The sequence below is a fragment of the Diplotaxodon limnothrissa genome, linkage group LG3, assembly GCF_057381915.1.
Source record: "Diplotaxodon limnothrissa isolate DT_005_m linkage group LG3, D_limnothrissa_male_GT1.1, whole genome shotgun sequence".
Lineage (NCBI taxonomy): Eukaryota > Metazoa > Chordata > Actinopteri > Cichliformes > Cichlidae > Diplotaxodon > Diplotaxodon limnothrissa.
In genome coordinates this window covers 41,757,930-41,784,893 of record NC_140598.1, presented here as the reverse complement: position 1 = coordinate 41,784,893, position 26,964 = coordinate 41,757,930, and the positions used below count along the sequence as shown (strand labels likewise).

Below are 26,964 nucleotides of genomic sequence, written 5' to 3'. Positions count from 1 at the left end.
CATGTCCCAGTTTTTAATCCCTGTTCAGCGACGATGCCAGACTAGTGGTAACTGCTAGTTTAATGTCAATGGGCTCAACTTACAAGACTGTACATGTTTCATAGGACGCAGAACCAACATAACAAGCTTGTTTCCACCACTGATCAAAAACAACAACAGCAAAAAAAGGAAATTTTGTTTCATAGATGACATTTCTTTATCACAAGCTTCCATAGGCATAGACAAAACATATAAGAGGGAGAAATTTCTTCTCTGCTCTGGACTCTATTCAAAAAGACGAGCCTTGTCTTTGAAAAATGGGGTCAGTGCCTGCCAATGCTTATAAAGATATAAATGTAGGCATACACTTCAGTCACTGACAAAGGAGAGGAACTGTAATGTTAGGTGACAGTAAGTTTTGCAGAGACTTATGTCAGCATTTGATTGCGTCAGACAGACGAGTAACTTCACAGACAGCAGATACTCGGAGTTCATGAACTGTAAAAAAACTGCATAAACATTTTCACATCCATTAGAAAAAAATTATTTTATTGTTATTGGGAGAGAGACAGAGTGAAGTAAAAACTCAGAAACCAGCGAACGACAAAGGTGGCACCGCTGATTAATAGGATTTTTAAACAGTTTCACATTTGCAATCAGAGGAAGAGGATTTAGGAGAAAATTATTATGGTTTCATGTTTAAATTTTTATTTTGAAACGATATTAGGCTGTTTTAAACATACAACACTTATTACAGTAAAACTGATGTTTTACCTCATCCAGTGTCCCTCTGTTTTGTTCCAACCTATGAGTAACTTTTCATGCTGAAAATGATTCACTGTGTGCGATTAACAGGAAACAGCCATCGTATTTTCTCGAAACCATCGACAGCACCTTTGAATGACTGACAGAGGTTAACTCACTCATCACTGCATCTACAGCAGGTCTGTGGCCTTTTGGTCAGTGAAGCTGCACAATGGTTTATGTTTGTTTAAGTTTTAATAAGCACTGTAGATGTGACTATAATTGAAATAATAAAAAAGTTAGCACTAATAACGCATTACTGTTAAGATTTCAAGCTCCGTGAAATTAAAGCTTGGCTTATTTACTCAAAAACAGCGCAACCGTGTGGTAGGATATGATAACTGCATTTTATTATCGACCTCTTGATTTAATATTCAGCTTTTTAAAATTCGGCTTTATATCTAAATATCCTACATTTTTCAGCAGATCAAAAATTTATTCTGCTTGTTCTGGTAATTGTTTATTTTCTTCCTTTTTTCGGTTTTTTTCTTCCTCTTCAAAGGACTTCCATGATATACGCTCTATATAAGACCAGATCCCCAAAGTGAAACATTAGAAAACTACATGCAGTGCACGTGTGGCAGATGTGACCCTGAGTTGGATAATTAGAAAAGGATGGATGGATATACATGTATGTGTGTGTGATACAGGGCTTTAAGAACAGGTACATAACTCAATATGTTCAACACAGAAAGAAATTGGAAGGAACACCAAAGGGGCAAAACACCAGCTCTTGATACAGCTGTTGCTTGGAGTTGCAAGACCAGACTGGTCGTAAGACTGGCTACGGATACCGACTCCAGAATGGAGCAATCTCCACCCACCTCCTCTACATGGATGACAGGAAGCTGTATGCCAGGAGTGAAAGAGACACTGTCATTTGAACTTGAGAAGTGTAGTCAGATGGTAATGAAGACGGTAGTCAGAATTGGGGAGGACTGCACCACCATAAGGCAACATTGCAGACATCGAGGACAACTACAAGTACCTGAGAATCCTACAGGTAAACTGAAACCATGAATAGGCCTCTAGGAAAGCTGCAACCACCAAGTATGTTCAGAGAGTAAAGCAAGTCCTGAGGAGTAAGCTAAACGGGAAGAACAAAATCTGGGCAATCAACACCTACGCCATGACGGTGATCAGATACCTCACCAGGATAATAAGTTGGCCAAATGAGGAGATAAATGCCAGAAACATCAAGACAAGAAAACTCCTGACCGTGCATGGAGGGTTTCACCCAAATTCCAGCGCCCTGAGGGTGTACGCTAAGCAGAAGGAAGGAGGCCGAGGGCTGGTGAGTGTCAGCACCACAGTCCAGAATGAAACAACAAAAAGCAAAGGTCTGTTGTTGTTGCTTTGACATTTTGCATCTGACTGTGTTAATGCTGTCTACATCATCTGTTGGGTGGACCTTTTGTGACCTTTTGTATAGTTGAGAAGACACAGGAGTCTCTTCTTATAATGTGCTCTAAAAAACAAAACAAAACACAGTCTCTGTTAACACATAAAGTTGCCACTTTTACCATATTCAGCATTGCAAAGGAAAATAATGAAAAATGAAAATGCACAGCAAAGGTATAACAGGCTAGAGACTAGGGATGGGTATCGAAACCCGGTTCTTGTTGAGAACCGGTTCCCACTGTTTCAGTTCCTTGGAATTGTTTGACATTTTTGCAAACATTCCCTTATCGATTCCAGTCGCCCCGAATGACGTCACCACATTGCGGAGCGTCATTTACCCGGCAGGAAACATGGTACCTAAGCGGCTCAAACACTCAAAAGTTTGGTTTTACTTTACGAGAACGGATGACAACAGGACAACTTGCAATACTTGCAAAGTAGATATTTCATTTAAGGGAGGAAACACTACGAATATGCAAAAAACACGTGATGACCTTAAATGAATGTCGTGTTTTTAATTCAAATTCAAATCAAATTCAAATTTATTTGTCACGTACACAGTCATACACAGTACGATATGTAGTGAAATGCTTGGACAACTGCTCGTGACCTAAAGAGAACAAAAAAGGAAAAGGCTATGAATAAGATAGGAAATAAATATGAAAAATTAAAAAGGGTAAATTTAACTAGGAAGGAATAAAATATAAATTAAGGTTAAAAATGAAATAACTGTCCAACACAAATTAGAATGAAGGGTAAATTTAACTGGGAAGAATAAGATAAAGATAAATATATAAATTAAAGTTGAAAATAAAATAACTGTACAACAAAATACACAATACACAATATAGAACTATATAAGAATGTATGAAGGAATCTAAATATAAATAAATATATACACAATAACAGCAGCTGTACAAGTATTAACCGGAAATGAAGAATATAATTCCGCTCCAGACTCGTGAATCTCAACCCAGCAGCGGTAAAGTTTGCACGTCCTCTCCCGTTAATGCGGCAGGTAAATAATCAACTAACAGTGCATATTATGTTAGCGCGATCTGCCTTATTACAAAACCTGCCATTACTGTGCATTTAGGTGACCGTGATGAGAGAGACAGACAGAGTCTGGATCAGATGCTGGCAGTTCTCGCTGCAGTCTACCGGTAGCGTCTCCTTTCAGGCCAGGATAGACGAATGTCACCGAGCTGTGACTAAGTTTGTGGTAAAAGGCTTGAACCCATTTGCCACAGCAGATGCCCCGATTTAAAGTGAACGTGTTTAATTGTAGGCAGGACATTACTGGATATTCTTGTGTAATTGCTACAGAATAATTTATGTTATACTTTGTTATTGCTACAGAAGAATATTTATTTTATTATTTTACATTTACAATTTTTTTTCCTGGGGCCCCTTTGACACCCCATGGAAGAGCCGTAGGCTGGATCTCTTAAGATCTCACTGTTGGGTTTGTAAGGCCATGTTACTCCTAAATTTCTATCTTGTTCAAAGAGAAGATATAAAACAAAGTTCTAAGCTAATCGACCTTAGTGTTCTCCTTTTTTAAAAAGAATCGATAAAGAATCGAATCATTAAACAGAATCAAAAATGGAATCGGAATCGTGAAAATCTTATCAATACCCATCCCTAGAGACGTAAAGAAGTGTGTCCGTGTAATGAGCACTTTCACTTTAATAGAATCAGTAGCCACATTTTATTGAGATCACTGGTATCTTATCTGGATGAATCATTTGGTTTGTATCGATAGCATAAAATACAACAATATGAATGTTAAAGTTGTTGTATTCAGTCATATTTCTTTTATTAACAGATTCAGATGTGAACATAATCACACGGGCTATATTGTCAGCAAATAACATAAAGTGCTACTACATGAGTTACTTCTCACACACAAATTTTCTGTAGACTTCATCTTGAAATGCACTGACTGATATGAGCTGTCAAATGACTGTACTGCTGTTGTTTGAGTGTAAACAGGAAATGACCAGAGCTTCAAAATTACAGTAACTTAGCATGACTTCATGCAATGCACAGTAACAAAGCATGTTTCTTGGCTTTTGTTTTTTGTAGGTTTACCAAAAGTTTCATGGCATTTACTGTAAAAATTGTGGTAAAGATTAACAGTAAGGTTATTTTAAAAGCACAAGCTATCAGGTGATGATTCCTTTGTATCCCTTTTTTGTACTAAAAATAAATTGTGGTTGTGTTTCTTCTTCTCCTTTTTTTAACTGATGTTCCCATAACTGTCACTCAGTCCTCTTGAAAAACTTAAAAAGGTTTGCAAGATGTGTTTGTGTTCTGCATGCATGTGACTCATGCTGTGTGACGAGTATGAGAAATCTGCCTCACATGACCACACAGGATTTCCTTAAGTGCTGTTAATGTTGTGATAAATAATATGATAGCGTTATGTTCTCATCGGCCTCCTGATTTAATCTTGAGATTTTTTTAAGGTTTTCTGGTTACATCTACAAATATTATACTTTTTAATCAGCAGCTCAATAATTGGTTCTAGTTGTTCTGGTTAATAGTTTCTTTGAGGGACATGTGCCCTGTTAATTTTATATAAGAGACCAGACCTCAAAGTCATCTAATGTCTTTGTCTAATATCAAAGACATTAGATGACTACTTACAATGTGGATGTGGTTTGTGGCTGTGTTGTACATCCTTTTGTTGTTGCTTTGAGTTATATTTGTTTGCAGACTTTATGCTAAGGGGAAGGAAGGAAGCCGAGGACTAGTACGTGTCAGTACCACTATTCAGCATGACAAAGAGCAACAAAGAGCAAAGATTTGTGTGAATGTGTTAATCCTGTCTACATCATCTGCTGGGCGACCTTTTTGTGTCTTAAATTTGGGGGTTTGTGTCTTTAAGATATTCCTTTTAGCTTTTTTTTTTTTTTTTTTTTTGAGACACTGGACGATTTCCCAAAGGGTTTCATATGAAATGTGATGTGAATTAGAAAATTACAATCTATGATAACAAGTTGTCAGTTTCAGCACATTCAGCATTACAAAACTACTTTTGTAGCTGTTTGTATTGTTTGGCATGATGAAAGGAAGCACTTTCAGTTCACTCACTCACTGTTTGACTTGAAGCAGCAGACCTTATTGTCTTTTTTGAGTTTGTTTTCATTTAGCCAGATTTATCTTGTACTGCATTTGAATCTTATCTGGGTGTAGTTTAAGAGAGCACAATGACTATGATCTCCTAAACTACAAATACATTAAAAAACAAAACAAGAGTGCATGATGACATTCACACCGTCATGAACCCACCCACTTCCCGTTTTGTGAATGAAATACAGTTGGAACTGTTGCACATCATTATGCCTCAGGCTGCCCTCTAGAGAGGAAGCATGGAGCAGGTTAACAGAGTTTGGGTCCTTTTTCAGTCCTTATTTCACACCCGTGGATCTGGCAGGTCGTTTTTCTGTGCTTCGGCCACGCACGTCCTTGCGTTCCTTCTCGCCGTGGTCCTATCTTCTTGTAGAGGTAGGATTTCTACAGTCCCGTGGGAGTGTTTTGTGTCGCGTGACTTTCCCACGAATTACTGTGCAGATCACACGAGAATATATTTGTTATAAAATCAGCTGAAATGGAGAGAATATCAGTGTAGTAGCTGCCTCTGCCCGTTGTCCATTTATATGCCCATATACAGTGGACTACACGGTTAATGGTTAATTCTTTGTATCTTGTTTTATTTAATCTGAAAAAGTCAGTGATCACTGTCACCCTATGTTTTTATTACCACTGTTCATTTTAAAGCTCAGTTTTTACATCCTTACGATGTGACTACAGCCCAGCTCATGCAGCAGTATATCAATGACTAAACTTATATTGTGGATGGATTATCTCAGCTGTTCTGCTGCTGCACCTCTTAGATATGACTGTAGTCATTACTGCTCTCACTACTTGTTTCAACTTCTATTGACTGTGTGTTTGAGGTGGTTTCAATCAGGCAGAACTGAAAACACATCCACACTGTTTCATGGTTTCTGGTAATATTTGTGTAAAAAGTGATATGCCTAGCAGGTTTTTACAGTTAATGCTTGACTTTCATTTTTAAGAAACAAAAAAGGAGAAAAAAAAGGTTGTAAATCTGAGGACATGGGGCACCATGCATTGTTTTCCCACACACCTATGCAACCGAACTTCTTTTTGCCCTCCATAAGAAGAATGGCAGTCCCATAACACCGTCACTTTTCAGGCTAGGAAGGCCATATTATCTTTAATATGCTGTCTGTGGTTGATTCACATATTGTACGTCCATGTGACTGAACCATGTGATGCACTGTGCTGGCTGTTTATTTATTACATTTGTCTTGCACGGAGCCATAAAAACTGAAAGGAAGTACTTCTACATTAGTTCATTTATTATAAGAACACAAACCAACAATCAAATTATCTTATAAAGGTACCAAAAAGGATGTTGCTTTACTTTTTTGTGCAACATTTCTTTAGACATCATCTTGTAAGACAGTGATTGATATCAGCTGTCAAATTTAGGTGTTACAGGAAACAACTACGGCTTCAGAAATAACTTACTGTGACTTCATGCAATGCACAGTAACTAAGCACATGTTTCATGCTTCTTTTTGTATGTTTACCAAGAGTTTTGGTATATTTACTGTACAAATTGCACTAAAGATTTACAGGAAGGTGGTTTTAAAAGCACAAGCTGTGAGGTGATCATTCTTTTGTATCCCTTTTTGTGAGCATTAAAAATAGATTGCAGCTGTGGTTGTTTTATTGTATAGATGTGTTAACTGTCATTGGGTTCTGTTGAACAAGTTGCAAGAGATTGCAAGCGTTTGTGTTTGCATGCATTAGAGTCATGCTCTGCACCAAGTTTAAGATCTCAGTCTCACATGACTACACAGGATTTCCTTTATTGCATAAGCTATGACAAAAAAAGTGGAAGTAGATGACATTTTAACTTTACAAGCATGACTTTTAAATCTGTCTGTACTGAACACATGCCAAGACTTTTTTCTGACTTTCTTCAACACCTTTAACCTCCGCAGGTCAAAATAACACAAAAACAGCAACTGATGCATTTTACAACACGGTGCATCTCTTCTGCCCACTTAAAGATGCCACACATTACTTTCTAACAAGTGTGTGTGCACAGGAAAATGGTGTGCACACACACACTTCGTCCTATCTATATAGGCCTATTATGTTTTCACTGTAAGAGTCCAACATTTTAGTTAAAAGAAGAGGGGGGGCGGGGGGGGGAGAGAGAGAGAGAATATGAAGAATGAAAGGTGGTTAGTCGAGCTGATATACCTGTGCAGGTACAGAAGACCAGATTATTTTAGACAGTTTGCCTGAGGAATGGAGGAGAAGTGTACAGGTACCAAGCAGTTTCATGTTTTGATATAATAATGGCATCCATTGTTCTGGGAGAAAAATCATCCCACTGTTTGCTTTTGGGCTTTCAAAGCTTTAATGTTTACGCCTGTAAACAATGTTGTATTTTTGGAGCCAGATTTGACCAAATTGTAACCAAATTTGATTGCTAAATAAATGCTAAATAGTTTATTGTTTAGCAAAGTGCATCAATAAACTGTATTACACAATAGGTATTTTAGGGATAAATGCCCTACAAGAAGCCAAAAGGTCTTCTTTATACAATTACTTCAACTGAGTCCTAGCCTATTGGAAATAGCTGCCAGTGTTGGCAGACCCATCAAAGTAGGCTCAACTGCAAAAGTTAAACCTCAACAAAATTTCAATGAGTGATAATAATAAATACATAAAAAAAAAATCACTCCCGCTGTTGTCATGTAGAGATGTACTATCTACAGAGGCTAAAGCTGGTTTGTCTATCAAGCTGTAAACAAATGTTTTAACTTGTTTTAATGTTGTTAACTTGGGTGTTTTGAGTTCTATAGCATTGAGAAATACTGTTGCTGCACATGCAAACTATATTAGTAGATCCAGTTCTTTGACTGTAGGAAAAACACAGCAATTAGTTGCCACACATATTCTGTTTTTTTTTTTTATTCACAGGAATAATGTTAGTGGATACTGGACCAAAGATCGTTGCCTTTGTCGGTGAAACTATCCTCCTGCCCTGCATCACCACCATCAACAGTGAGGTGCCAACAGTGGAGTGGACTAAAGAGGGTCTGTTTCCAAACACTGCCTTCCTGTACCGGGATGGATTTGAGACCTTTGAGATGAAGAATCCAGTCTTTCAGTACCGAACAAACCTCATCATGCACAAACTTCACGATGGAAACCTGTCAATGGTGATATCCAATGTGCAGCTAAATGACAGTGGAAACTACCAGTGTGCAATTCGAGAAACAGGAAAAAAGAAAGTCATCACAAGGCTGGAGCTGTTTGTAGGTACGTTAACTCAAAGTGCAGTGCTGTATTTATCCTTTCCTCCACTTTGGAGGTCAGCACAAGCCTCACATTTTGGTTTAGGTTTCCCTAAAGACTCCAAGGAGGGCGTGAGGGGTGCACAGATTTTACTGTGAATGTCAGATTAAATGATTTATTATTTAATGAAATAGTCTGAGGTTTTCTCCTTTCTATTCTTTATTCTAAGCAAAGGTAACCAATTATCTGCAGATTTTTCCCAATCGTCTTTGCCAAATGTTCTTAGGAGAACATGCAGATTCTTTAATGATTTCTATGATCCACAAACCTCAGATAATATTTGACATTAAAGTATTTTCCACAGTGAAAATTTTTGTAATAATGTTTGCTTGAAGGTTCAAAGGCCACACCCTGAATAATTCTTGTTTTTACAGGTGCCGTTTCTGAGCCGAAACTCTCAGTTGTTCCTGGTGTTGGAGGAGGACTGACTCTGCAGTGTGAGGCTAAGTGCTGGTTCCCTGAGCCTAAGATTACATTTCTTGACAATCAGGGAAATGAGATCAGTGCTGAAGACCCAAAGAGAGATGGAAACTCCCCAGGGTGTCTGACAGTTACAAGAAGAGTGACTTTGCATACTGCTACCAACAGGTTTAATATCATTTTAATGCCTAAAGTTCAAGACCTCAGATCTCATTTTATCTGTGTCATTTACTTCATCCAAATGGGAATGTGATATCAAGTCATTGTATCAGTGCAGTCATGCCTAAGCTATGACAAAAGTGCACATCAGTTTTCTTTTTCCAGGACAAAACTGTGAATGAAACCTAAAGGTGTGTCTTTTTAATCACAGGGTCATCTGCAGAGTCCAGCAGCCTGAGATAAACCAGATTAGGGACTCAGAGTTTTACATACCGGGTAAGCTTAACACCTGAATCAGCTGGACTGCATAAAACATATCGTTAGCTTCATAGCATAAGTGCCTAAGTCATTTGACTAAGTCAATGACTTAGGCACTTATGCTATGAAGCTAACGATATATTTCATTATTCTTTTGTAATGATTCTAAATGTTACATTTTGCAGAATAAAAGTGCATCAAAAAGCACCTTCAAAAAATAAATTATGCCAGTGTCTCTTTGTGTAAAATGATCTTGATTTTCTCATTGAATCTCTTTTTTTAATCATTTCAGATGAATATCTGAGATCCTGCACTCTAAACATCGTAATCAGCGTTGCAGTGACGATCCTTTTAGTCACAATCACCTGTGCACTCGTATACTTTATTGTCAAGTGCTGTTGCTCCTCTGGTAAGTCATTTTGTGCCTTTGTTTTTAACTACTTCTAATTATTTGCTAATTAATTAGACAATTTATAAAATGGACAGAATGTTGTCTCCAGAAGTTTAGCTGCTTTAGCGTGGCAAGGTATGGTGGGAGAACACGGAGCTTCCAAGTTTAGCAGATATATTCAGCTGTGGTCTGTAGTAATGGCACATGAAGCAACTATCAGTACTGTGTGCGTCAAACATTCAACACGTCCAAACATAATTCTAGCACAGAGATTCCAGATGGAAACTGTATTCAACACTCACATGTATAACAACTTTAACAATTACACGAGGTTTATAATTAGCATTAACTAGCTTAGTAGCTTACATAGCGTATTAGCGTAAGATAGCATTAGCATAGTCACGAGGGAACAAATACACACAAAAGCATTGACTTACACAAAATCATGTAAACAGGACCCACCTTCTGGCATTCAGACACAGCAATAAAACAAGAACCCACAAGTTGCTGGTGAGAGGACACAAGGAAAAAATGCTGGCTATCAGCAGCTTCGAAAAGCAGTTTTCAAAGCCCACTGTGAGCATCAGAGCTTTTGTTTTGCTTGAAGAGTCCAGAAATGTATAAGTTAAACATCAAATGAGTCAAGGAGAAACAGCATTTTCATACCGTTATAAATAAAAACCTTGATACTGTCTAAAATATTGAAATAGTTATTTGTAAGTAAGTAATTTTAATGTCAAATTGCTGACACAATAGCAAATTGTCTCATAATTGCCCCCAAAACATTTTTGTTGGGTTCAAATAAAGATGAATGCTATTGTAACTAAAATGCTTATATCTTACAGTTGGAGTTTTCCAAATTTTACACACACAAAAGAAAATGGAACTGTGCCCTTACCATTGTTATAGTTACTAGTTACTTCTTCAAAAAGGTAATTGAGTTAACTGAGTTACAATATTCTAAAAGTAATTAATTACTTGAAAAGTAACTATTGCATTACTACTAAAAAACGTTTAACCCTCTGGGGTCCAGGGTATAATTGGCCATTTTTAACTGCTTTTGATTTTCCCCACATTTCACCTTTAAAAACTATTTACTTTGCCTTGTTTGGCCTATCAACACAATTTAAAAACTGGTATCTATCACCTTGTTGCTTTGTCTTTAAGTGGTCATGTGATTGGCTAACCACGACTACTTTATTCTTCCTCAGTCAAACAGCAGCACTCATGCGATTGTTTTGCCCCGAGCTCCAGGTGTTGTGCTAGACAGTGATCGTGATTACCGTCCGCGGGAGCGTGCAGCTGCTTAAAGCTGTACCGCCCAGATTACTTACGTAGTCTGTTACTTCCGTGCAACTGATATAAGATGCGGTAAGCTGAACACAGCTTCAACCGTCTGTTTGTTGAAAAATAGTAACGGACTGCATTTTCTTGTTAGTAACGGTAACGGCGTTGTAACGATAGGAATAGTAATTAGTTAGATTACTCGTTACTGAAAAAAGTAACGCCATTAGTAACGCCGTTATTTCCCATCACTGGCCCTCACTACTAAAGAAACAGCTAAAAGCAGCTTTCGTTCATTAAAATAACCTTGTTAATCAGAGCAAATCCCAAAATATGGGGTCACTCAAGTGAAGTAGAACCTGGATTTGCTATGAAATTCAGAGAATTAACACTGAAATTATTAGAGATGGACCGATCCGATATTACGTATCGGTATCGGTCCGATACTGACCTAAATTACTGGATCGGATATCGGAGAAAAATAAAAAAATGTAATCCGATCCATTAAATATCACGAAAGCACCTCACAAAACTTGCAACACGCTGTAACTCACCTCAGAATGTTAGCACGTCGGAGCAGTATGCATCACGTGATAGAGCGGCTGTGGCATGCGGGACCTGTCGGTGGTCTGGATAGCATGTGGAGCTTCGCTAGCAACCCGGCATTTCATCTCCGACAAAGTTATCCCCGAGAGAAGTAAAGCAAGTGTGTAAGTCCATCTCTGAATGTTTGTAAAGCATTCCCACGTTAAGCTTAACGAGCGACTGCCTCTCGCTCTCCGGCTGCTGCTTCAATCGTGAAACTGCTTAAATGATCAGCTGATCGGCTTTTCTGTCGCGAGTCCGTCTCTCTTGCTTGTTTTTGGCCCACTTTGCACCAGAAAGAGGAAACCAGCGGCTGAACAACAGCAGCACGTTTAAGCTTGATAAGCTGTTGTTAGAATTTATTTAATATTACTTTCTACACCAGGATCTTTTTCTACGTAGCTGACGGCTGTAACTGTGCAGGGGTGGATCTAGCAAAGTTTAGCCAGGGGGGCCGATAGGGCATTAACTGGAAAAGGGGGCACAAAGACATACTTTTCTTTCTTATTCTCATTTAAAATGTCTGGCTGTTATTAAATAATTATCTGACACCCAAAGTTTTAATTTGATGTAAAATGAATAGAAGTCAATTACTGTATATAGTGACTATTAAGTCTAATATATATACCCTAGTAAGCTATAGTACTTTTTACTTTGGGAAGGTACCATCTGTGCAGTCTGCAATTTTGTTGAAGAAAGATGTTGAATCTATTTAATATTTCTTGAAAAATAATTGATTTCTGTGCATTTTTTTTCACACTGCATCAAATTAAGGTTGATTACGTCGATTAAGCATCATGAGGTGGCGCGTGAGGGGTGGTTCCCTATTTTTTATTTATTTATTTTTGTTGTTGCTGGGAGTTGGAACCCTATTAGTTAGGTTGCTTAATATTTACGCTAAGTACTCTTTAAAATACCAGAATAGGGAGGATGGTGCAGGTCTAAGTTTATTAGATTGATCAGTATTGCTGAACTATGAAATATTTTTTTTGTATACAGGTATAACAAAATAGCTTTAGTGTAGTTGTTGTTTTAAACTTGAGTATGAACTTGCAGACTTGCAAAATGCAGCAAGATATTTTAAAAAACAGTTTTGTTGATTAAAAAACACTATATCGGATTCATATCGGTATCGGCAGATATCCAAATTTATGATATCGGTATCGGTATCGGACATAAAAAAGTGGTATCGTGCCATCTCTAGAAATTATGGTAAAAAGATGCAGTAATGTGCAGGTTTTAATGTGGACAACAGAGGAATACAGCAGTGGTAGTTCAACTGCAACTGCTTTAATTAAAGGAAAGTTATTTTCATTTGGGGGCATTTATTTATTTGTTTGCATGGCTACTCTGATGTCCTCATCCTTTTATGCATTTATGTGAACAGGCGGGGAAAGACAGAGCAGAGACATAACACAAAATGCAGGAACTCACATGTAGGTGGTCTGCAAGCTGCAAGATAGCTTGCAGAAGAAGCAGCAACTGCAGATAGAGTAAATAAGCTTAAATAACATGCTATAAATGAGATTAGCCACTGAAGGATATTAGCAACTGCCTTACCTAATGCTTAAGGTTAGTGCATTCATGTATATCAGGTATACTATGTTTTCTTTTGTGTGGGGTGGCTGTAGCTCAGGTGGCAGAGCAGGTCAGCCACTAATCAGAAGGTCAGTGGTTTGATCCCAGGCTGCCTCCTGGCTGCATCCCAAATATCCTTGGGCAAGATACTAACCCCGTGTTTGCCTACTGGTGGTGGTCAGAGGGCCCGGTGGTGCCAGTGTCCGGCAGCCTCGCCTCTGTCAGTGCGCCCCAGGGCAGCTGTGGCTACAATGTAGCTTGCCATCACCAGTGTGTGAATGTGTGTGTGAATGGGTGAATGACTGAATGTAGTGTAAAGCGCTTTGGGGTCCTTAAGGATTAGAAAAGCGCTATACAAATGCAGGCCTTTTTTTTCCCGCTTTGTAATAGAAACAGGGAAATGTCAGGAAAACAAAATGCTAACTGTGTGTTTTTTTTTTTTCTTTTGTGTGTGTATTTCTACAGTTGGAGGACAGAAACCGAGTGTTAATGGAGAGAGCATCCACCAGCTACCGAATGAGATGAATGAAAGCACACCCAGTCCGGACACACCCCCCAGCGAGTCATCAAATGACTCCACATCCTCACCAGGTATCTTAAATCCCAGTAATCCATCAAGACAAAAGTCTCCTCAAAGCAACAACAACCTCAAACCAGAGACTTCAACCAGCAGCAGCCGTCCAAACTCTGACAGATTATCAAAGACCACAGGAGGAGATTCAGAACCTGCCGGTTCAACACAATATGCAGCAGCCAGCTCTCAGACGGAAAGAAGCAGTCAAGACAGCAATTCTGCTCTTTCAACAAACAGCGACGATGTGTTTTCCACTTCTCCTTCACACTCAAAAGAGCTTCCTTTTGTCTCAAATGCTCGTCGTGGAAGCACTGCACGGCCTCAGCGCAGACATACGCACTCTCCAGAAGCAGAGCCGCTCATCTCGATCTAGACTGGAACTGAAATACAAGGATGTGGCAACTTTTACAATTGGACAAAAAGAAAGTAAAATGCTGATGTCAGCTGACAGTCAAAGGAGAGTCGGTCATGCAGTTCGAGTTTTACTTTCTGTCGACTGATTTTTCAGTCATGTTTAATCATTCAGCAGAGACGGCTGGATACAGTCCATTTTTAATATATTCCATAACATATAGTCTAAAAAGTAGTAGTAAGTAAATGCTTTCATGTTAATATATGGTATCATTTTCTGACTCACTAGTAGCACTGAATAACTATTATCTTCACATGGTTATCTTGGTGTGTCAGTATGACGCTGCCTGAGTGCTCGTCAAGATAAACCTCCAACACAGATGGTAGGTTAGAGGTAGATGTATTATTTTATGATTCTTTAATAATCAAGCTAACGGGACTTTTGAAATAAGCTTTTTCCTTATTTCTTGTTTGTTTAACTCCCTAAAAACAACAACAAGAACTTTCTTGTTTTGTTATGTTGCACTTTTCTCATGTTGTTCTTTTTTGCACAGTTGTTTCTGTGATTTTACAGGGAGGGCTGTGTAAGGTTTTCTTACTGCTAATCCTACATATCAACATCAGCTTTACCATTTATCAGACCCTTGAAACTTGGAAGCTTTAAAGCTAACTTTATTTCATTTTGAACTACCTTAAGATTGTGATTTTGTGATTTTCAATAATATTTGTTATGGAGTTTTTACAGGTTTATTATATAGTTCTTTTTATTTTCTGGTTGTGTAAAATGAGCCTTAAGAATAAACTATTTTGGCTTTTTAAAACTGTTTTTGTCCACATTTAATAAAACAGACCTTGTTTCTGACCCATATTTTCACAGCTGGAGGAAGAAAACAAAACAGTTAAAGTATTTAAAACAAGTCCAGTTTTTTGTATTTTTTTCTTCCTTCTCCTTTTCTTCACAGCATTGTCATGTTACAATATTTATAGATGTCTAACCCTCTCAAACTGCAAAAAAAGAAATGAACTACAGAACAAAATGAAAATATCTGGAAATCTGCAGTTTAAGGATTAGGATGAGGATCCAAAACTACACACTGTAGCTTGTCTGCCTGCCACTGTTTATTGCACTTCTTAATAATGACAGATATCAATACACTGTCAGGAAGTACATGAATAATCTTAGTGAGTATAGACAGTGACCATCATAACAATATCTGAACATTGGGCCACATTGGCCATATCACCTCCGCCTTTGTTCAGGTTACACACACACATATCACTTGCATCACTAAATACAATATACTATAACTCACAGCAAGCGACTAACAAATAACCATTCATTATTGGTTACAGCATTTGCATCTCCTCTTACCTCAACAAAACATAGAAAACACAACTGAAAACATTCATGAGCCTGTTTAACTTTAATGTCACGAATACTTTTTGTACTTCATTAGCATCACTACTGCACTTGAAGCTTTACCTGCTAGCATCAAGTCCATTAGCCTAGCATGACCACGTTGACGTTATTGTTTCATTCTACTCACAATACTTCGATATTACTGAGATTATAAGTTATACTTTCCTTTGACATGTTCACAACAGGCTTATTGTTTCTACTGTGTTACCTATAAGTAATTTAAGGACTAATAACCCACCTGTGTATTAAAATAAAGAGGCACAGATCATCAGCTTGTTTACAGTTTGCCTCAAAGAGAGTTTCTCCTGTGCACTTTGCACCACCTAGTTGTATCATAAAGTAATGCCGCAAAGTGTAGTGAGAAAACCACTGAACCAGTAATTAAAGACATATTAAACACGCAAGGATAGCACGGTGGCATGGTGGTTAGCACTGTTGCCACACAGCAAGGAGGTTCTGAGTTCAATTCTGACCCTGAGGAGGATAAGTGAATGGATGGATGGATAAACACACACAGAAATTACTTGGGTGGCCATTTTTTTTTACCTTGTTTAAAAACATGAACTGAACTGTGATTCCATAACTTGTGAATTGTCTTTTTTTTTGTCTCTTAACCTTTTAACTATTAGTTTAATCCCTATTTATGTCTTCAACAACATTAAGCACTGTTTACTGTGTTTAGTGGTCTTCTCTGGATTCCCTTCTAAACCATTTTCCTCTGAGTCCTTGTAAACCGACCTTGAGGAAACACCAGAAACAGAATAAAAGAAATCCTATTGTTTGTTGTGAAATCTGTTTATGTTGTCCTAGTAAGGCTACCATGGGGCGACCACTAGAGGTCGCTAGAATACTGTATGTGTATATGTTTTGAGAAAATTGATGATAGCCACGTACACTGCTGCTCTAGTTCAACAAAAGCTGTTCGTGCAGGAGAACCATGTGTCTTATTGCCTCCAATCACGACATTGTTAATTCCTTTGATCTGAGAGGGAACCAGACTTCTTCACATGTATTCTGTTTTCAGACCACAGAGGCCACAGGGTTAGGAGGACGGACAAATAACCAAAATATTTTCTCCATCAACCAATGCTTGCCATGGGGTCTCCAGACCTGTGTGTCTGGGGCTTACCACAAGTCTGCAGACTTGCATGTTTTAAAAGGACCAAATCTCAGCCTGATGCTTTTTTCCTCTTCTTTTTATTTCATGTTTCGAACCCCAGCTGCTATGCTGAGCATCCATCCTGACCGATCTCAGTTCTTTTGGTACGAGACGATCACGCTGAGCTGTGAAGGGACAGACAACTCTGGAAATTGGACTCTGAAGAGAAACACCTCCTCTAAAACTGCTGAGTCATGTATCTCGGGTTGGGGAGTGTCAAATCAGACGTCATGCACTATTGTGGACACCTATGCATCAGACACTGGAACATACTGGTGTGAGTCTGATCGAGGGGAATGCAGTGAGACTATCAACATCACAGTCAAATGTAATGCTCTTTGTTATTTGATGTTTTAGACTTTTTATCTGATATACAGCTGAGGAGTCATAGCACGGTTTGATTTTCAGATGGAGTCATCCTGGAAAGCCCTGCGCTTCCTGTGACAGAAGATGAAACAGTGATACTTCTCTGCTATTACAAGTACGATGAAGAGAGCAAGGCGACTTCTAATTTCTCTGCTAACTTCTACAAAGACGGACATTTAATCAGTACTCAGCCTGCAGGAAACCTCACTTTCTCAGCTGTGTCCTTATCTGATGAAGGTTTCTACAAGTGTGAACACCCAACAAAAGGACAGTCAGCACAGAGTTGGATGGCTGTCAAAGGCAAAGGTGGGTTCAGGCAACAAGACATCTGTTTTGAGGAGAAATGTGGTAGACGTGATACATAATCAATAAAATACACCCAGTCTGTCCTTTGACATATTCATTGTGCTCCAAAAGCAATGCATTGACTAATTTCACCTATTTAAACTAGCCACTGAGGATTGATTGACATATATTCAAAAGATTTTGTTATTTTCCAACTGAAGCATAAAATCCTTATTGAGGCAGTCCTGTCTTCCTCCCCTCACCCCAAATGGTCACAACAGACAGCAGATGGCCCCGCCCCTCCCTGAGCATGGTTCTGCTGGATGTTTCTTCCTGTTAAAAGAAAGTTTTTCTCTCCCTCTGTCGCCAAAGTGCTTGCTCATAGGGGGTCATGTGATTGTTGGGGTTTTCACTGTTTTCTTTGTATTATTGTAGGGTCTTTGCCGTACAATATAAAATGCCTTTAGGTAGCTGTTGTTGTGATTTGGCGCTGTATTGAATGCTGAATTGAAACTATTTAAAATGCAGTCACACATTTTCAGTATATCCACATGCACATTGCATGGTCAAAAAAATATAAACAGTATAAAAAGTGTGTTATGATATTTTGATACCACGGTAAGCATTTACAGGATATTGTTTTATACAGGAAAACTGTTACTCAATAAGGCCTATATACTAGTTGTTTTTCTCTTTCTCTGTGACCCAAGAATTAATGTGTAAGACTCACAAGCTGGTACCCCAAGGTCGAAAACACCACAGAGATGAGACCACTTCCTTACTCCCATCCTCCCTTCCTTATCTCTTAGAAAAAGGCTCGTTAAAGGCTAGGTGGTTTGTTTCAGAATTCACTAATGAAAGAACTCTGTATTTTATGTCTAGGAGTGTATTTTGCTGGGATGATCATAAATTATAGCTGAACTGATAAACTACACAAGGGATACTTTGCTCAGAAGGCAGGAAGACGTTTCCTTATTTAGTCTGTACCGGTTTGAACTGGGAAAGCTGACACACGAACCTTTTTTTCTCTATATAAACTGCTGTGTATCAAATAAACCTTTGAGTTGATTCTGGGAAAGCAATCTGAACAGTTTCTGTATCACTTTGTTCTCCTAACTGCTCCCGATATCGTAACTAACCCAGCTGAACGGCATACCTGAGTGTTACTTTAAATAATTAGGAATCTTATAAGGAAAGGACAAAACTCTGCTTATCGCTCACGCCACGGAGGAAACCCGGGACGGCAATTTCCTTCAATTTTGGTGTCAGAAGTGGGATGGCTGACAGAAGGTAAATACACGTCTTTCATATTTATATAAAGACCGTATTATGCCTCTCTCAGTGATCGATCCATAAAGAAACGGGATATGCTGACGAAGTTTCACTTAGTGATCCAGAGAGATACACTGACGACTTCCTCAGTCCCCGAATAAAGTAAATTAACCCTGGTGTGGTGTTGGTGGACACAGGAAGTTGCCTGTTGTCTTGAATATTTTAATTTTGTTTAAAAAAAAAAATAATAATAATAATTAATTGTTTAATTAAACGTACGTTAAAAAGTGAGAAGTTGCTCACTCAGAAAAAGTGACACAGGAAGTTGCCTGTTGTCTTAAATACTTCTCGTTAAGTGAGAAGTTGCTCACCAAAGAGTGACACAGGAAGTTGCCTGTTATCTTGAAACGTACGTTAAAAAGTGAGAAGTTGCTCACTCACAGAAAGCTAGTAAATAATTAAATTTAATTTTGTTAAAAAAAAAAAAAAAAAAAAAAAAACGAAAGAAAACTGAAAACGGGTCTCACAGACCCGATTACCATACAAGGGTTAAAAGCAGCAAATTAAAAGCAGAAAGACACAGGAAGTTGCCTGTTGTTTTACGAGAAGTTGCTCGTTAAGCGAGAAGTTGCTCGCTAAGTGAGAGTTGCTCACACAAACAAAAAATTGCTAGCAATAAATTTAAAGTAACCTCAGCTGTGCCGCAGCGAAAATACTAACATAAATCCTTCAAGCGTGTAAACCCCTCTGGAAATCACTGAACATGGGTCAGAATAATTCAAAAACCACAGACAAGTCCGATAAAAAATCAAAATTACCTGTAAAACCAAAAAAAATTAAATTTAAAGTCTCAAACAACAGCTCAGTACGACTCCCATTTCCAGTTACGTGTAACCCACGTCCACGAATCGGCGAAGACTTCCATGATTACGTATCCAGAACATGCGGAAGTGCTTATGTGACTGACTTTGTTTACAACTTACGGACTATAAGTTCAATGCATTCTAATTTATTTCCGGAGCCTTATCCCGAACGATTATCGCCAGAAAACAGGTCCGTAGAAATGTTGAATATCATTTGTGATAAGAAAAGTAGTCTGCTTAAAAAGTCCTGTAGAAAATATATGATAGAATGCCGCGACGTGATGCATCAAATGTTACCGCTATGGAAAAAGGGACCGGAACCAGGTGTAGATACTTTTACATCAAATAAAACTAGTGCAGGCTCCAGCATAGAAAATAAATCTACCGCGGGAAAAGCTAGTCTTGCATGCTCAGCCATTCAGCCCACAGCCCCGCCGCCTTACGAAGATGAGACCGAATTAATAGTTGCTGCAGCAGCTGCACGCAAACAATGTCAGCATTCTGATCCAACCAGCTCAAAAGAAAGCGACGAAAAATCTGAATCACATGCAACGGATCTTAGACACCTAATTGAACAAGATCAGGAAAAACAATATATACGCCGCGAGGAAGAATTAGCAGAACATAGAAAGAGAGAAAAACTTTTGAAAGAAGAATGTGAGGAACTTATGAAAAACAATTTAGACGTCTATGAAGAAAAACTTTTGCATCAGGCAGTGTCCACAATAGACACCCACATGAAACGCCACGATATCGTAGCTAGAGGTTTAGAGGTAGCTAAAGAAATACCTGTTACCCGAACTTTAATAAAGACTTATCTAAAAGGAAAAAAGGAAAAACAAAGCCGGAATGACAAAGGTCCTCACGCCAACACTCGCGGTAGTAAACAAACAAACCCAAAATCTAGTGACGTCAATGACGCTTACCCCTTTATGATAATAGGAGATCAGTGTTGTATTCAGCCCCCTAAAATCTCAGAATTAGTGACAACTATTAAAGAGCTTCCCAATCCTCTTAAAAATCCTACAGCCTTTGTCTCTGCACTACAGAGAAGTACCAGATATCACCATTTGGGTGGTCCGGATTACAGGTACATATTGTGTCAATGCATTCCTGGAGTAACCGAGTCACAACTCATAAGAGAGATAGGTGAATTAGACCCAAAGCATGATAAAGCATCCACAACTGTAGAGTTTTTGTGGGTAAATAATGACAAAGTCGCCGATTTCTTTAAGAATCTAAAGAAATTCCTGCTCACAATGTCCAGAGACAAAATTGACTTAAATGCAGTAACTATGTGTAAACAGAAGCCTGATGAATCTATCCTAGTATTCATAAAACGCTTTATGCACTGTTGGACTGATGAGGCATGCATGCCAGAGGATGGTAATGATCAGATTTTCATCACCACCTTTTTGAACAATATCCACCCTGAATGCTCTCAGTTGCTAAAAGTGACAGCTACTGATAATCTCTACGAATTGAGTAAAGATGCTTTCTTAAAGCTTGTACAACTGAAGGCCAGTGCAGACCTTTTTCCTACTATCACAAAAGCTAACAGTGTTAAGATGATGTTGAATTTTGATGTTCAAGGCTCAGAGGAAAGTGAGAAATTAATGTATGCAGGACTACCCGCTCCAGCACAGCAAGGAAGTTTCAGAGGACGGAATGGTAAGAATAGAGATGTTTGTTTTTGCTGTGGAAGGGTAGGACACTGGTCCAGAGAGTGTCGCTTTGCAGCCACCAACAGGGCACACACGCCTCGACCACAGAACGCAGTACAAGTTCCCGCCACTAGGCGTCAGCAGAGCTCTTCCAGTCAAGGTAACTGGCAACCACAAGAAACATGCAATAATGGCCCCACATCTAGGCTGCAGCCTTACAACCCAAATTATAACCCACAAGGCAGACAAGCTAGAGGTGCAAATTTAGCTCAGTTTTCCAGTAACCGCAGACACCCAGAGCATGAATCAGAAAGGGAAAGGGTGCGTTACAATTCTCACCATGATCTTTTCCCATCACCTGATAATCCCCGGCTGGGTCGCTACTAGGGAGGCCCAGGTGAGGATGAGGGACAGCAGTGTGAAGCACTACACACGATGCTGCATCTGCAGCTGTCCCCTAACACAGAACATTTGCCCATGCTACAAGTAGAAATAGATGGTAAGAAATACCCATTTTTAGTGGATAGTGGAGCCACTAAAAGTTCACTGTCTGGGAAATTCTATAATGGGCCTGTGTCCTCTGTGTGCATCAACACTATGGGAATTAATGGAACTGTAGTGCAATGCCCTAAAACTCATTCTCTAAAGACACGTTGGGGCTCTAAACCAGATGAAATCACATATCATCCATTTGTAATTATTCCAAACTCGCCTGTGAATTTATTAGGCAGAGATTTAATGGCAAAAATGAATTTGTGTATTTCATTTAACACAAAGGGTGAAATGTTTGCTGATACTGATAACAGCTATGTTTTCTCTGCCTTATGTACCATGGAGAAGGAACAGCCTCTGTGTCAGCTGGACGGCTCAGCAGAGAATGAACTCAACACCTTTTTGTCTGGTATTCCACGACACACACTGTGCCAAAGACGTGTTCAAAAACCACTGCCAGGTAATCCCATATCTGGGAGCCACACTTTTGTTTCTCTCACACTGTTCAACAACATGATAACTGCTCACACAAGTGAAGGCCAAACAGTGGTTTTGTCACATAACTCAGACATAGGTTATGACATAACTACACCATGTCGTCACATAGATCTAACCTATCCTATCCACTGTACTATTTCTGCAGTTACGTTGCCAGCTGAATACCAGAATATGACATTGTGGTCTAAAGGTGAGAATGATGTAGGATTTATTGACTGTATACCTTATCACGCACAGCTAAAAAACAACAAGCCAGTATATGTCAAGCAATATCCCATTTCTGCCGAAAAAGCCTCAGCCCTAGATGTCATCATAGGAGATTTATTGACTACAGGAGTGATAAAGCCTACAGTATCTCCATATAATACTCCTGTCAATCCTGTGCCAAAGCCTAACAAACCTGGCGTATGGCGTTTTACACAAGACTTAAGACAAATTAATGCAGTCATTATCCCTTTGCCACCTCTGGTCCCAGATGTCCCCAGCATATTGACATGTATTCCATCCACAGCCACACATTTTACCGTGGTGGATTTATGCTCTGCCTTTTTCTCAGTGCCTGTGCATGAAGACACACAGCCGTTATTTGCATTTACACATAGAAATAAGCAGTACACTTGGACTCGTCTGCCTCAAGGCATGATAGACAGCCCTGCTGCTTTCTCAATGGTGATCCGTGCTACCCTGGACAGCTTTACTCCTCCTGAGGGCTGTACTCTGATCCAGTATGTGGACGATCTCCTCCTCTGTGCTCCGAGTGAGGAATTGTGTCAAACTGCTACACACATGCTTCTCCAGCACCTCCAAAAGACTGGCCATAAAGCATCTGCAAAGAAAATGCAGTACTGTCAGACTTCTGTTCAATATTTGGGATTTACACTGTCTCACGGACAACGTTCCATGACTACAGACAGGGTCAAAGCTGTGACCTCCGTCCCTCGGCCTACTACACAGAAGGAAATGCTGTCCTTCTTAGGCATGGTGAACTATTGCAGACAGTGGATACCAGACTGTTCTTTTCATGACCACATTCTGCGTGAATGCTGCAAAAAAGACAAGCCTCCTAGAATAGTGTGGTACAGAGAAATGACTGCCTCTTTCAATGCATTGAAGGGAGCGCTGACCTCCGCCCCTTGTTTGGGTCTGCCTGACTACCACTTACCTTTCCATCTGTACGTTACAGAGAACGGCACGACCTGCACAGGAGTACTGGCCCAAGAGCATGGCAGTGGCTACCGCCCAGTAGCCTTCTATTCAAAGGTATTGCCAGCAGTAGTTCAGGGGATGCCGGCCTGCCTGAGAGCAGTAGCAGCTTGCTCTATCATGATAAGGGACTGCGAGAAGCTTACACTCTCACATGACACTATTCTACACACCAATCACCAGGTCACGACCATTCTAGCAAAGATAACTACACAACACATGACTGCACAACGTCGCTCAGGTTATGAAGCTACACTGACCTCCACAGCAAACCTCACCATAAAAGCGAGCAGCACACCCAATTCGCCAGCACATTTATTGATCCATATGCTGTGTTCTTCTGACCGACAGGATGGCTCAGACAGGCTTGATGTTCATGACTGCATGACACGTATACAGGAATCCACAGCACCACGTCCAGATTTAGAGCAAACACCTATCCCAGACTCAGCCACGGTTTATGTGGACGGGTCCTGTTCAAGGCCGAATGACAACTCATTTCTTTGTGGCTATTCAGTGGTGACATTGCCTGACATCATACTGGAGGCTCACTCATTACCATTTCACTCAGCACAAAAAGCAGAGCTCATGGCTTTAATACGCGCCTGTGAGCTCCATTTGGATAAGCGTGTGACAATTTACACAGACAGCCGCTATGCGTTTGGCGTCGTACATGACTTTGGCACATTGTGGAGACAAAGAGGATTTAGATCTGCTGATGGAAAACCGATTGCTAATTCTGATCTTGTGCAGAGACTTTTGCAGGCTATACAGCTGCCATCGGCCGTTGCAGTTGTAAAAACGAAAGGACACAGTACAGCTGACACAGACGAAGCAACAGGTAATGCTCTAGCAGACGTGACAGCCAAAGCTGCAGCTGCATCACAGCTCCCACCTCCACAGGAAGTATTATCTGTGCCCCTACAGCTGCCACTTGTTACACTCCCAGACTATTTAGAAACAAATGTTGATTTAAAATTCATACAAGAGCAAGCATCTGCATGTGATTACACTTATTGGGAGAATAATGGCTGTACCTTAGATGACAGAGATGGCCTATATAAAAACCTTGAGGGTTTGATTGCCCTCCCATCTTCCCTGCTGCCAGTCCTTGTCCGACATTTTCACGGTGTGAGTCATGTCGGACAAAGAGGGGTAATAGGGGCAATAAAATCAAGATTTGTAATTGAGAAAACATTGCATGCAGTAAAAAGCATATTAGCAACCTGTCTAACATGTGCACGAACTAATGTAGGAAGACCAAAAGCAGAACATCAGCATTTACCACAACCAGATTTTCCATTTCATACATTACAAATTGATTTCACACACATGCCAGCACAAGGAAGCATCAAGTACTTACTGGTAATAGTGGATCAATTTAGTAAATGGGTAGAAGCTTATCCAACCTCAAAAGAAACTGCAGAAGTAGTCTGTCAAAAGTTGTGCAATGAAATAATACCCAGATTTGGAATACCTCACCAAATTAACAGTGATAGAGGACCTTCATTTACATCAGAAGTAATTCAAAAATGTACTAAAACTCTAGGAATAGACTGGAAATATCATGTGCCATACCATCCTCAGAGTTCAGGAGTTGTAGAAAGAATGAATAGGACCATAAAAAATCGCCTGACTAAAGCAATGATAGAAACAGGAATGACCTGGATCAAACTACTTCCTCAAATCCTCTGTGAGATTAGAATGACTCCATCCGCAGCAACCAAATTATCTCCATTTGAAATAATCATGGGAAGACCGTTTCCAACACCATGGTCAGCTTCCAGAGGGGCACCGCTATTGGAAGGGGACATAGACACTGCATTGTCCGACTATGTCCACAATCTGGTAGAAACACTGAATAATAACTATCAGAAAGTTTGTCTCTCCCAGCCTCTCCCCTCCACAGATCCAACCCACAAGTGGAGACCAGGGGACGCGGTACTAGTGAAGTCACTAAAACCAAGAACACTCGGGGAGGCCGCGTTTTCCAGCCCCCAGACTGTACTGGCAGTGACGAGAACCAGCATCCTTACGGACGGACAACCTCAGTGGATTCATGCCAGCAGGGTTAAGACCAGCCCAATCGGAACATCTCAGGCGTCGGATCAAGCAGACGACATCTCCGGCGAGCCAGCGCCCGGAACTAGAGCAAATAAACACACACGGGTAGATGACATCTCAGGCGAGCCAGCGCCCGGATCCAGTGTACACACGCAATCACTGATTAACACACAACGTCTGAAAGAGCCACAGCAAGGTACTCGAACATCCAGCAGGAATAGAAAGCCAAAAGTACCACATGATGTCTAACCTGATAAAGCTAGACTCACTCCATCCTGATAATGGAGAAAATGAAATGCCCATTGTCATCATGCGGCCCTTATTCAATGTCTCTCGAACCTGGGACCAGGCCAGAAGACGACTGAAGAACTGTTTTTCTTATATATTTAGGTTATTTATCATACTTATCGCATTAACCTTAGGATTTTTCTTTGCTATGTTGTATTGTAAACTGCAACCATGTTCACATTTCTGCAGGTCATATTTTGCTGACGATACCTCATGCTCCATTTTGCGAGACACCTACTTAATGCACTCTTCACGTTCCCTAAAATCAGTAAATGGCAACATAGACGCCACTAATAAACCATTTTATGCACCCTCTAGAGTAGGAGTCAACTCCTGGTATGAAAATGCTAGAACAGCTGCTCGTGATTTAGGAAACAGCAATTGTTATGTCTGTTCAAAGGGTAATCCAGAACAGGTTATAGTGGGATACCCAATCTCAGGTTTTCCCCTGACAAAGATGCTATTCAAAAATGATGAAAAGGGGCCCTTAACAGTAACCCTGATTGAAGCGGTGCGAGTGGAACTAAGTCCTTTAGATTGTCTACTCATATACACAGGACAAGTCTCTAGTAAGGATGTTAGCATGATTAACGACTCTACCCACCCCTGTAACCCAATGAATCGCCCCGAAGACCGCACTGAACCTCTTTCGCCCCCAAAACAGGTGCGCCATCACCCAAATATCTTGATGACATGCATACACCGACCAAAACTTGAAAACATAAATTATGACGCGCAAAACTATACATTTTTTTCTGACTCTCCAGGAGCACGCTGTAATGAAACATGGCTAGCAGCGAGTGTTGACAGGACACAACATAGACATATGTTTTTTTATCTATATGCATATATAAGTACGCATTCAGATAACTCCACAATCCTGCATTCGCCCAACACACTAAACGACTCGTACTGGGGAGGCATATTAAAAGGCTTTACAGCTTCGCGCCTGACCAGACCAATCCCACATGCTTATTGGATGTGCAATAATACCCTTAGAGTGGCTTTACCTGTTAATTGGACCGGTACCTGCGGTCTAGTAACTTTAGCTCAAGAACTACTAATACAACAAACCTCAGATCTGCCTGTATCCAGCAGACGTACAAAACGCTCCACTTACTCACATAACGTTTACATAGATGCTATAGGGGTTCCACGCGGGATACCAAGGGAATTAAAGGCACAAGGGGAA

At 39.9% G+C, this 26,964-nt stretch overlaps 2 protein-coding genes across 2 annotated transcripts; both read left to right on the top strand.

Moving 5' to 3' along the window:
• The first annotated feature begins 5,561 nt into the window (after window positions 1-5,561).
• LOC146635883 (butyrophilin subfamily 2 member A1-like) lies at window positions 5,562-14,220 on the top strand. Its single transcript, XM_085350647.1, has 6 exons — window positions 5,562-5,697; window positions 8,221-8,562; window positions 8,973-9,186; window positions 9,389-9,453; window positions 9,728-9,844; window positions 13,739-14,220. Exons 1-6 carry the CDS (start codon window positions 5,562-5,564, stop codon window positions 14,218-14,220), a joined length of 1,356 nt encoding a protein of 451 aa, XP_085206773.1.
• Window positions 14,221-16,843: 2,623 nt separating this feature from the next.
• On the top strand, window positions 16,844-17,508 carry LOC146635882 (low affinity immunoglobulin gamma Fc region receptor II-like). The gene is made up of 2 exons (XM_085350237.1): window positions 16,844-17,117; window positions 17,192-17,508. The coding sequence occupies exons 1-2, from the start codon at window positions 16,844-16,846 to the stop codon at window positions 17,506-17,508; spliced, it is 591 nt and encodes a 196-aa protein (XP_085206363.1).
• Window positions 17,509-26,964: the final 9,456 nt, after the last annotated feature.

Coding starts and splice junctions, on each gene's coding strand:
- LOC146635883 (XM_085350647.1), top strand. CDS start 5,562: ATGGAGCAGGTTAACAGAGTTTGGGTCCTTTTTCAGTCCTTATTTCAC. Junction 8,563..8,972: donor AAGGCTGGAGCTGTTTGTAG/GTACGTTAACTC, acceptor TTGTTTTTACAG/GTGCCGTTTCTGAGCCGAAA. Junction 9,845..13,738: donor CAAGTGCTGTTGCTCCTCTG/GTAAGTCATTTT, acceptor GTATTTCTACAG/TTGGAGGACAGAAACCGAGT.
- LOC146635882 (XM_085350237.1), top strand. CDS start 16,844: ATGCTGAGCATCCATCCTGACCGATCTCAGTTCTTTTGGTACGAGACG. Junction 17,118..17,191: donor AGTCAAATGTAATGCTCTTT/GTTATTTGATGT, acceptor TTTCAGATGGAG/TCATCCTGGAAAGCCCTGCG.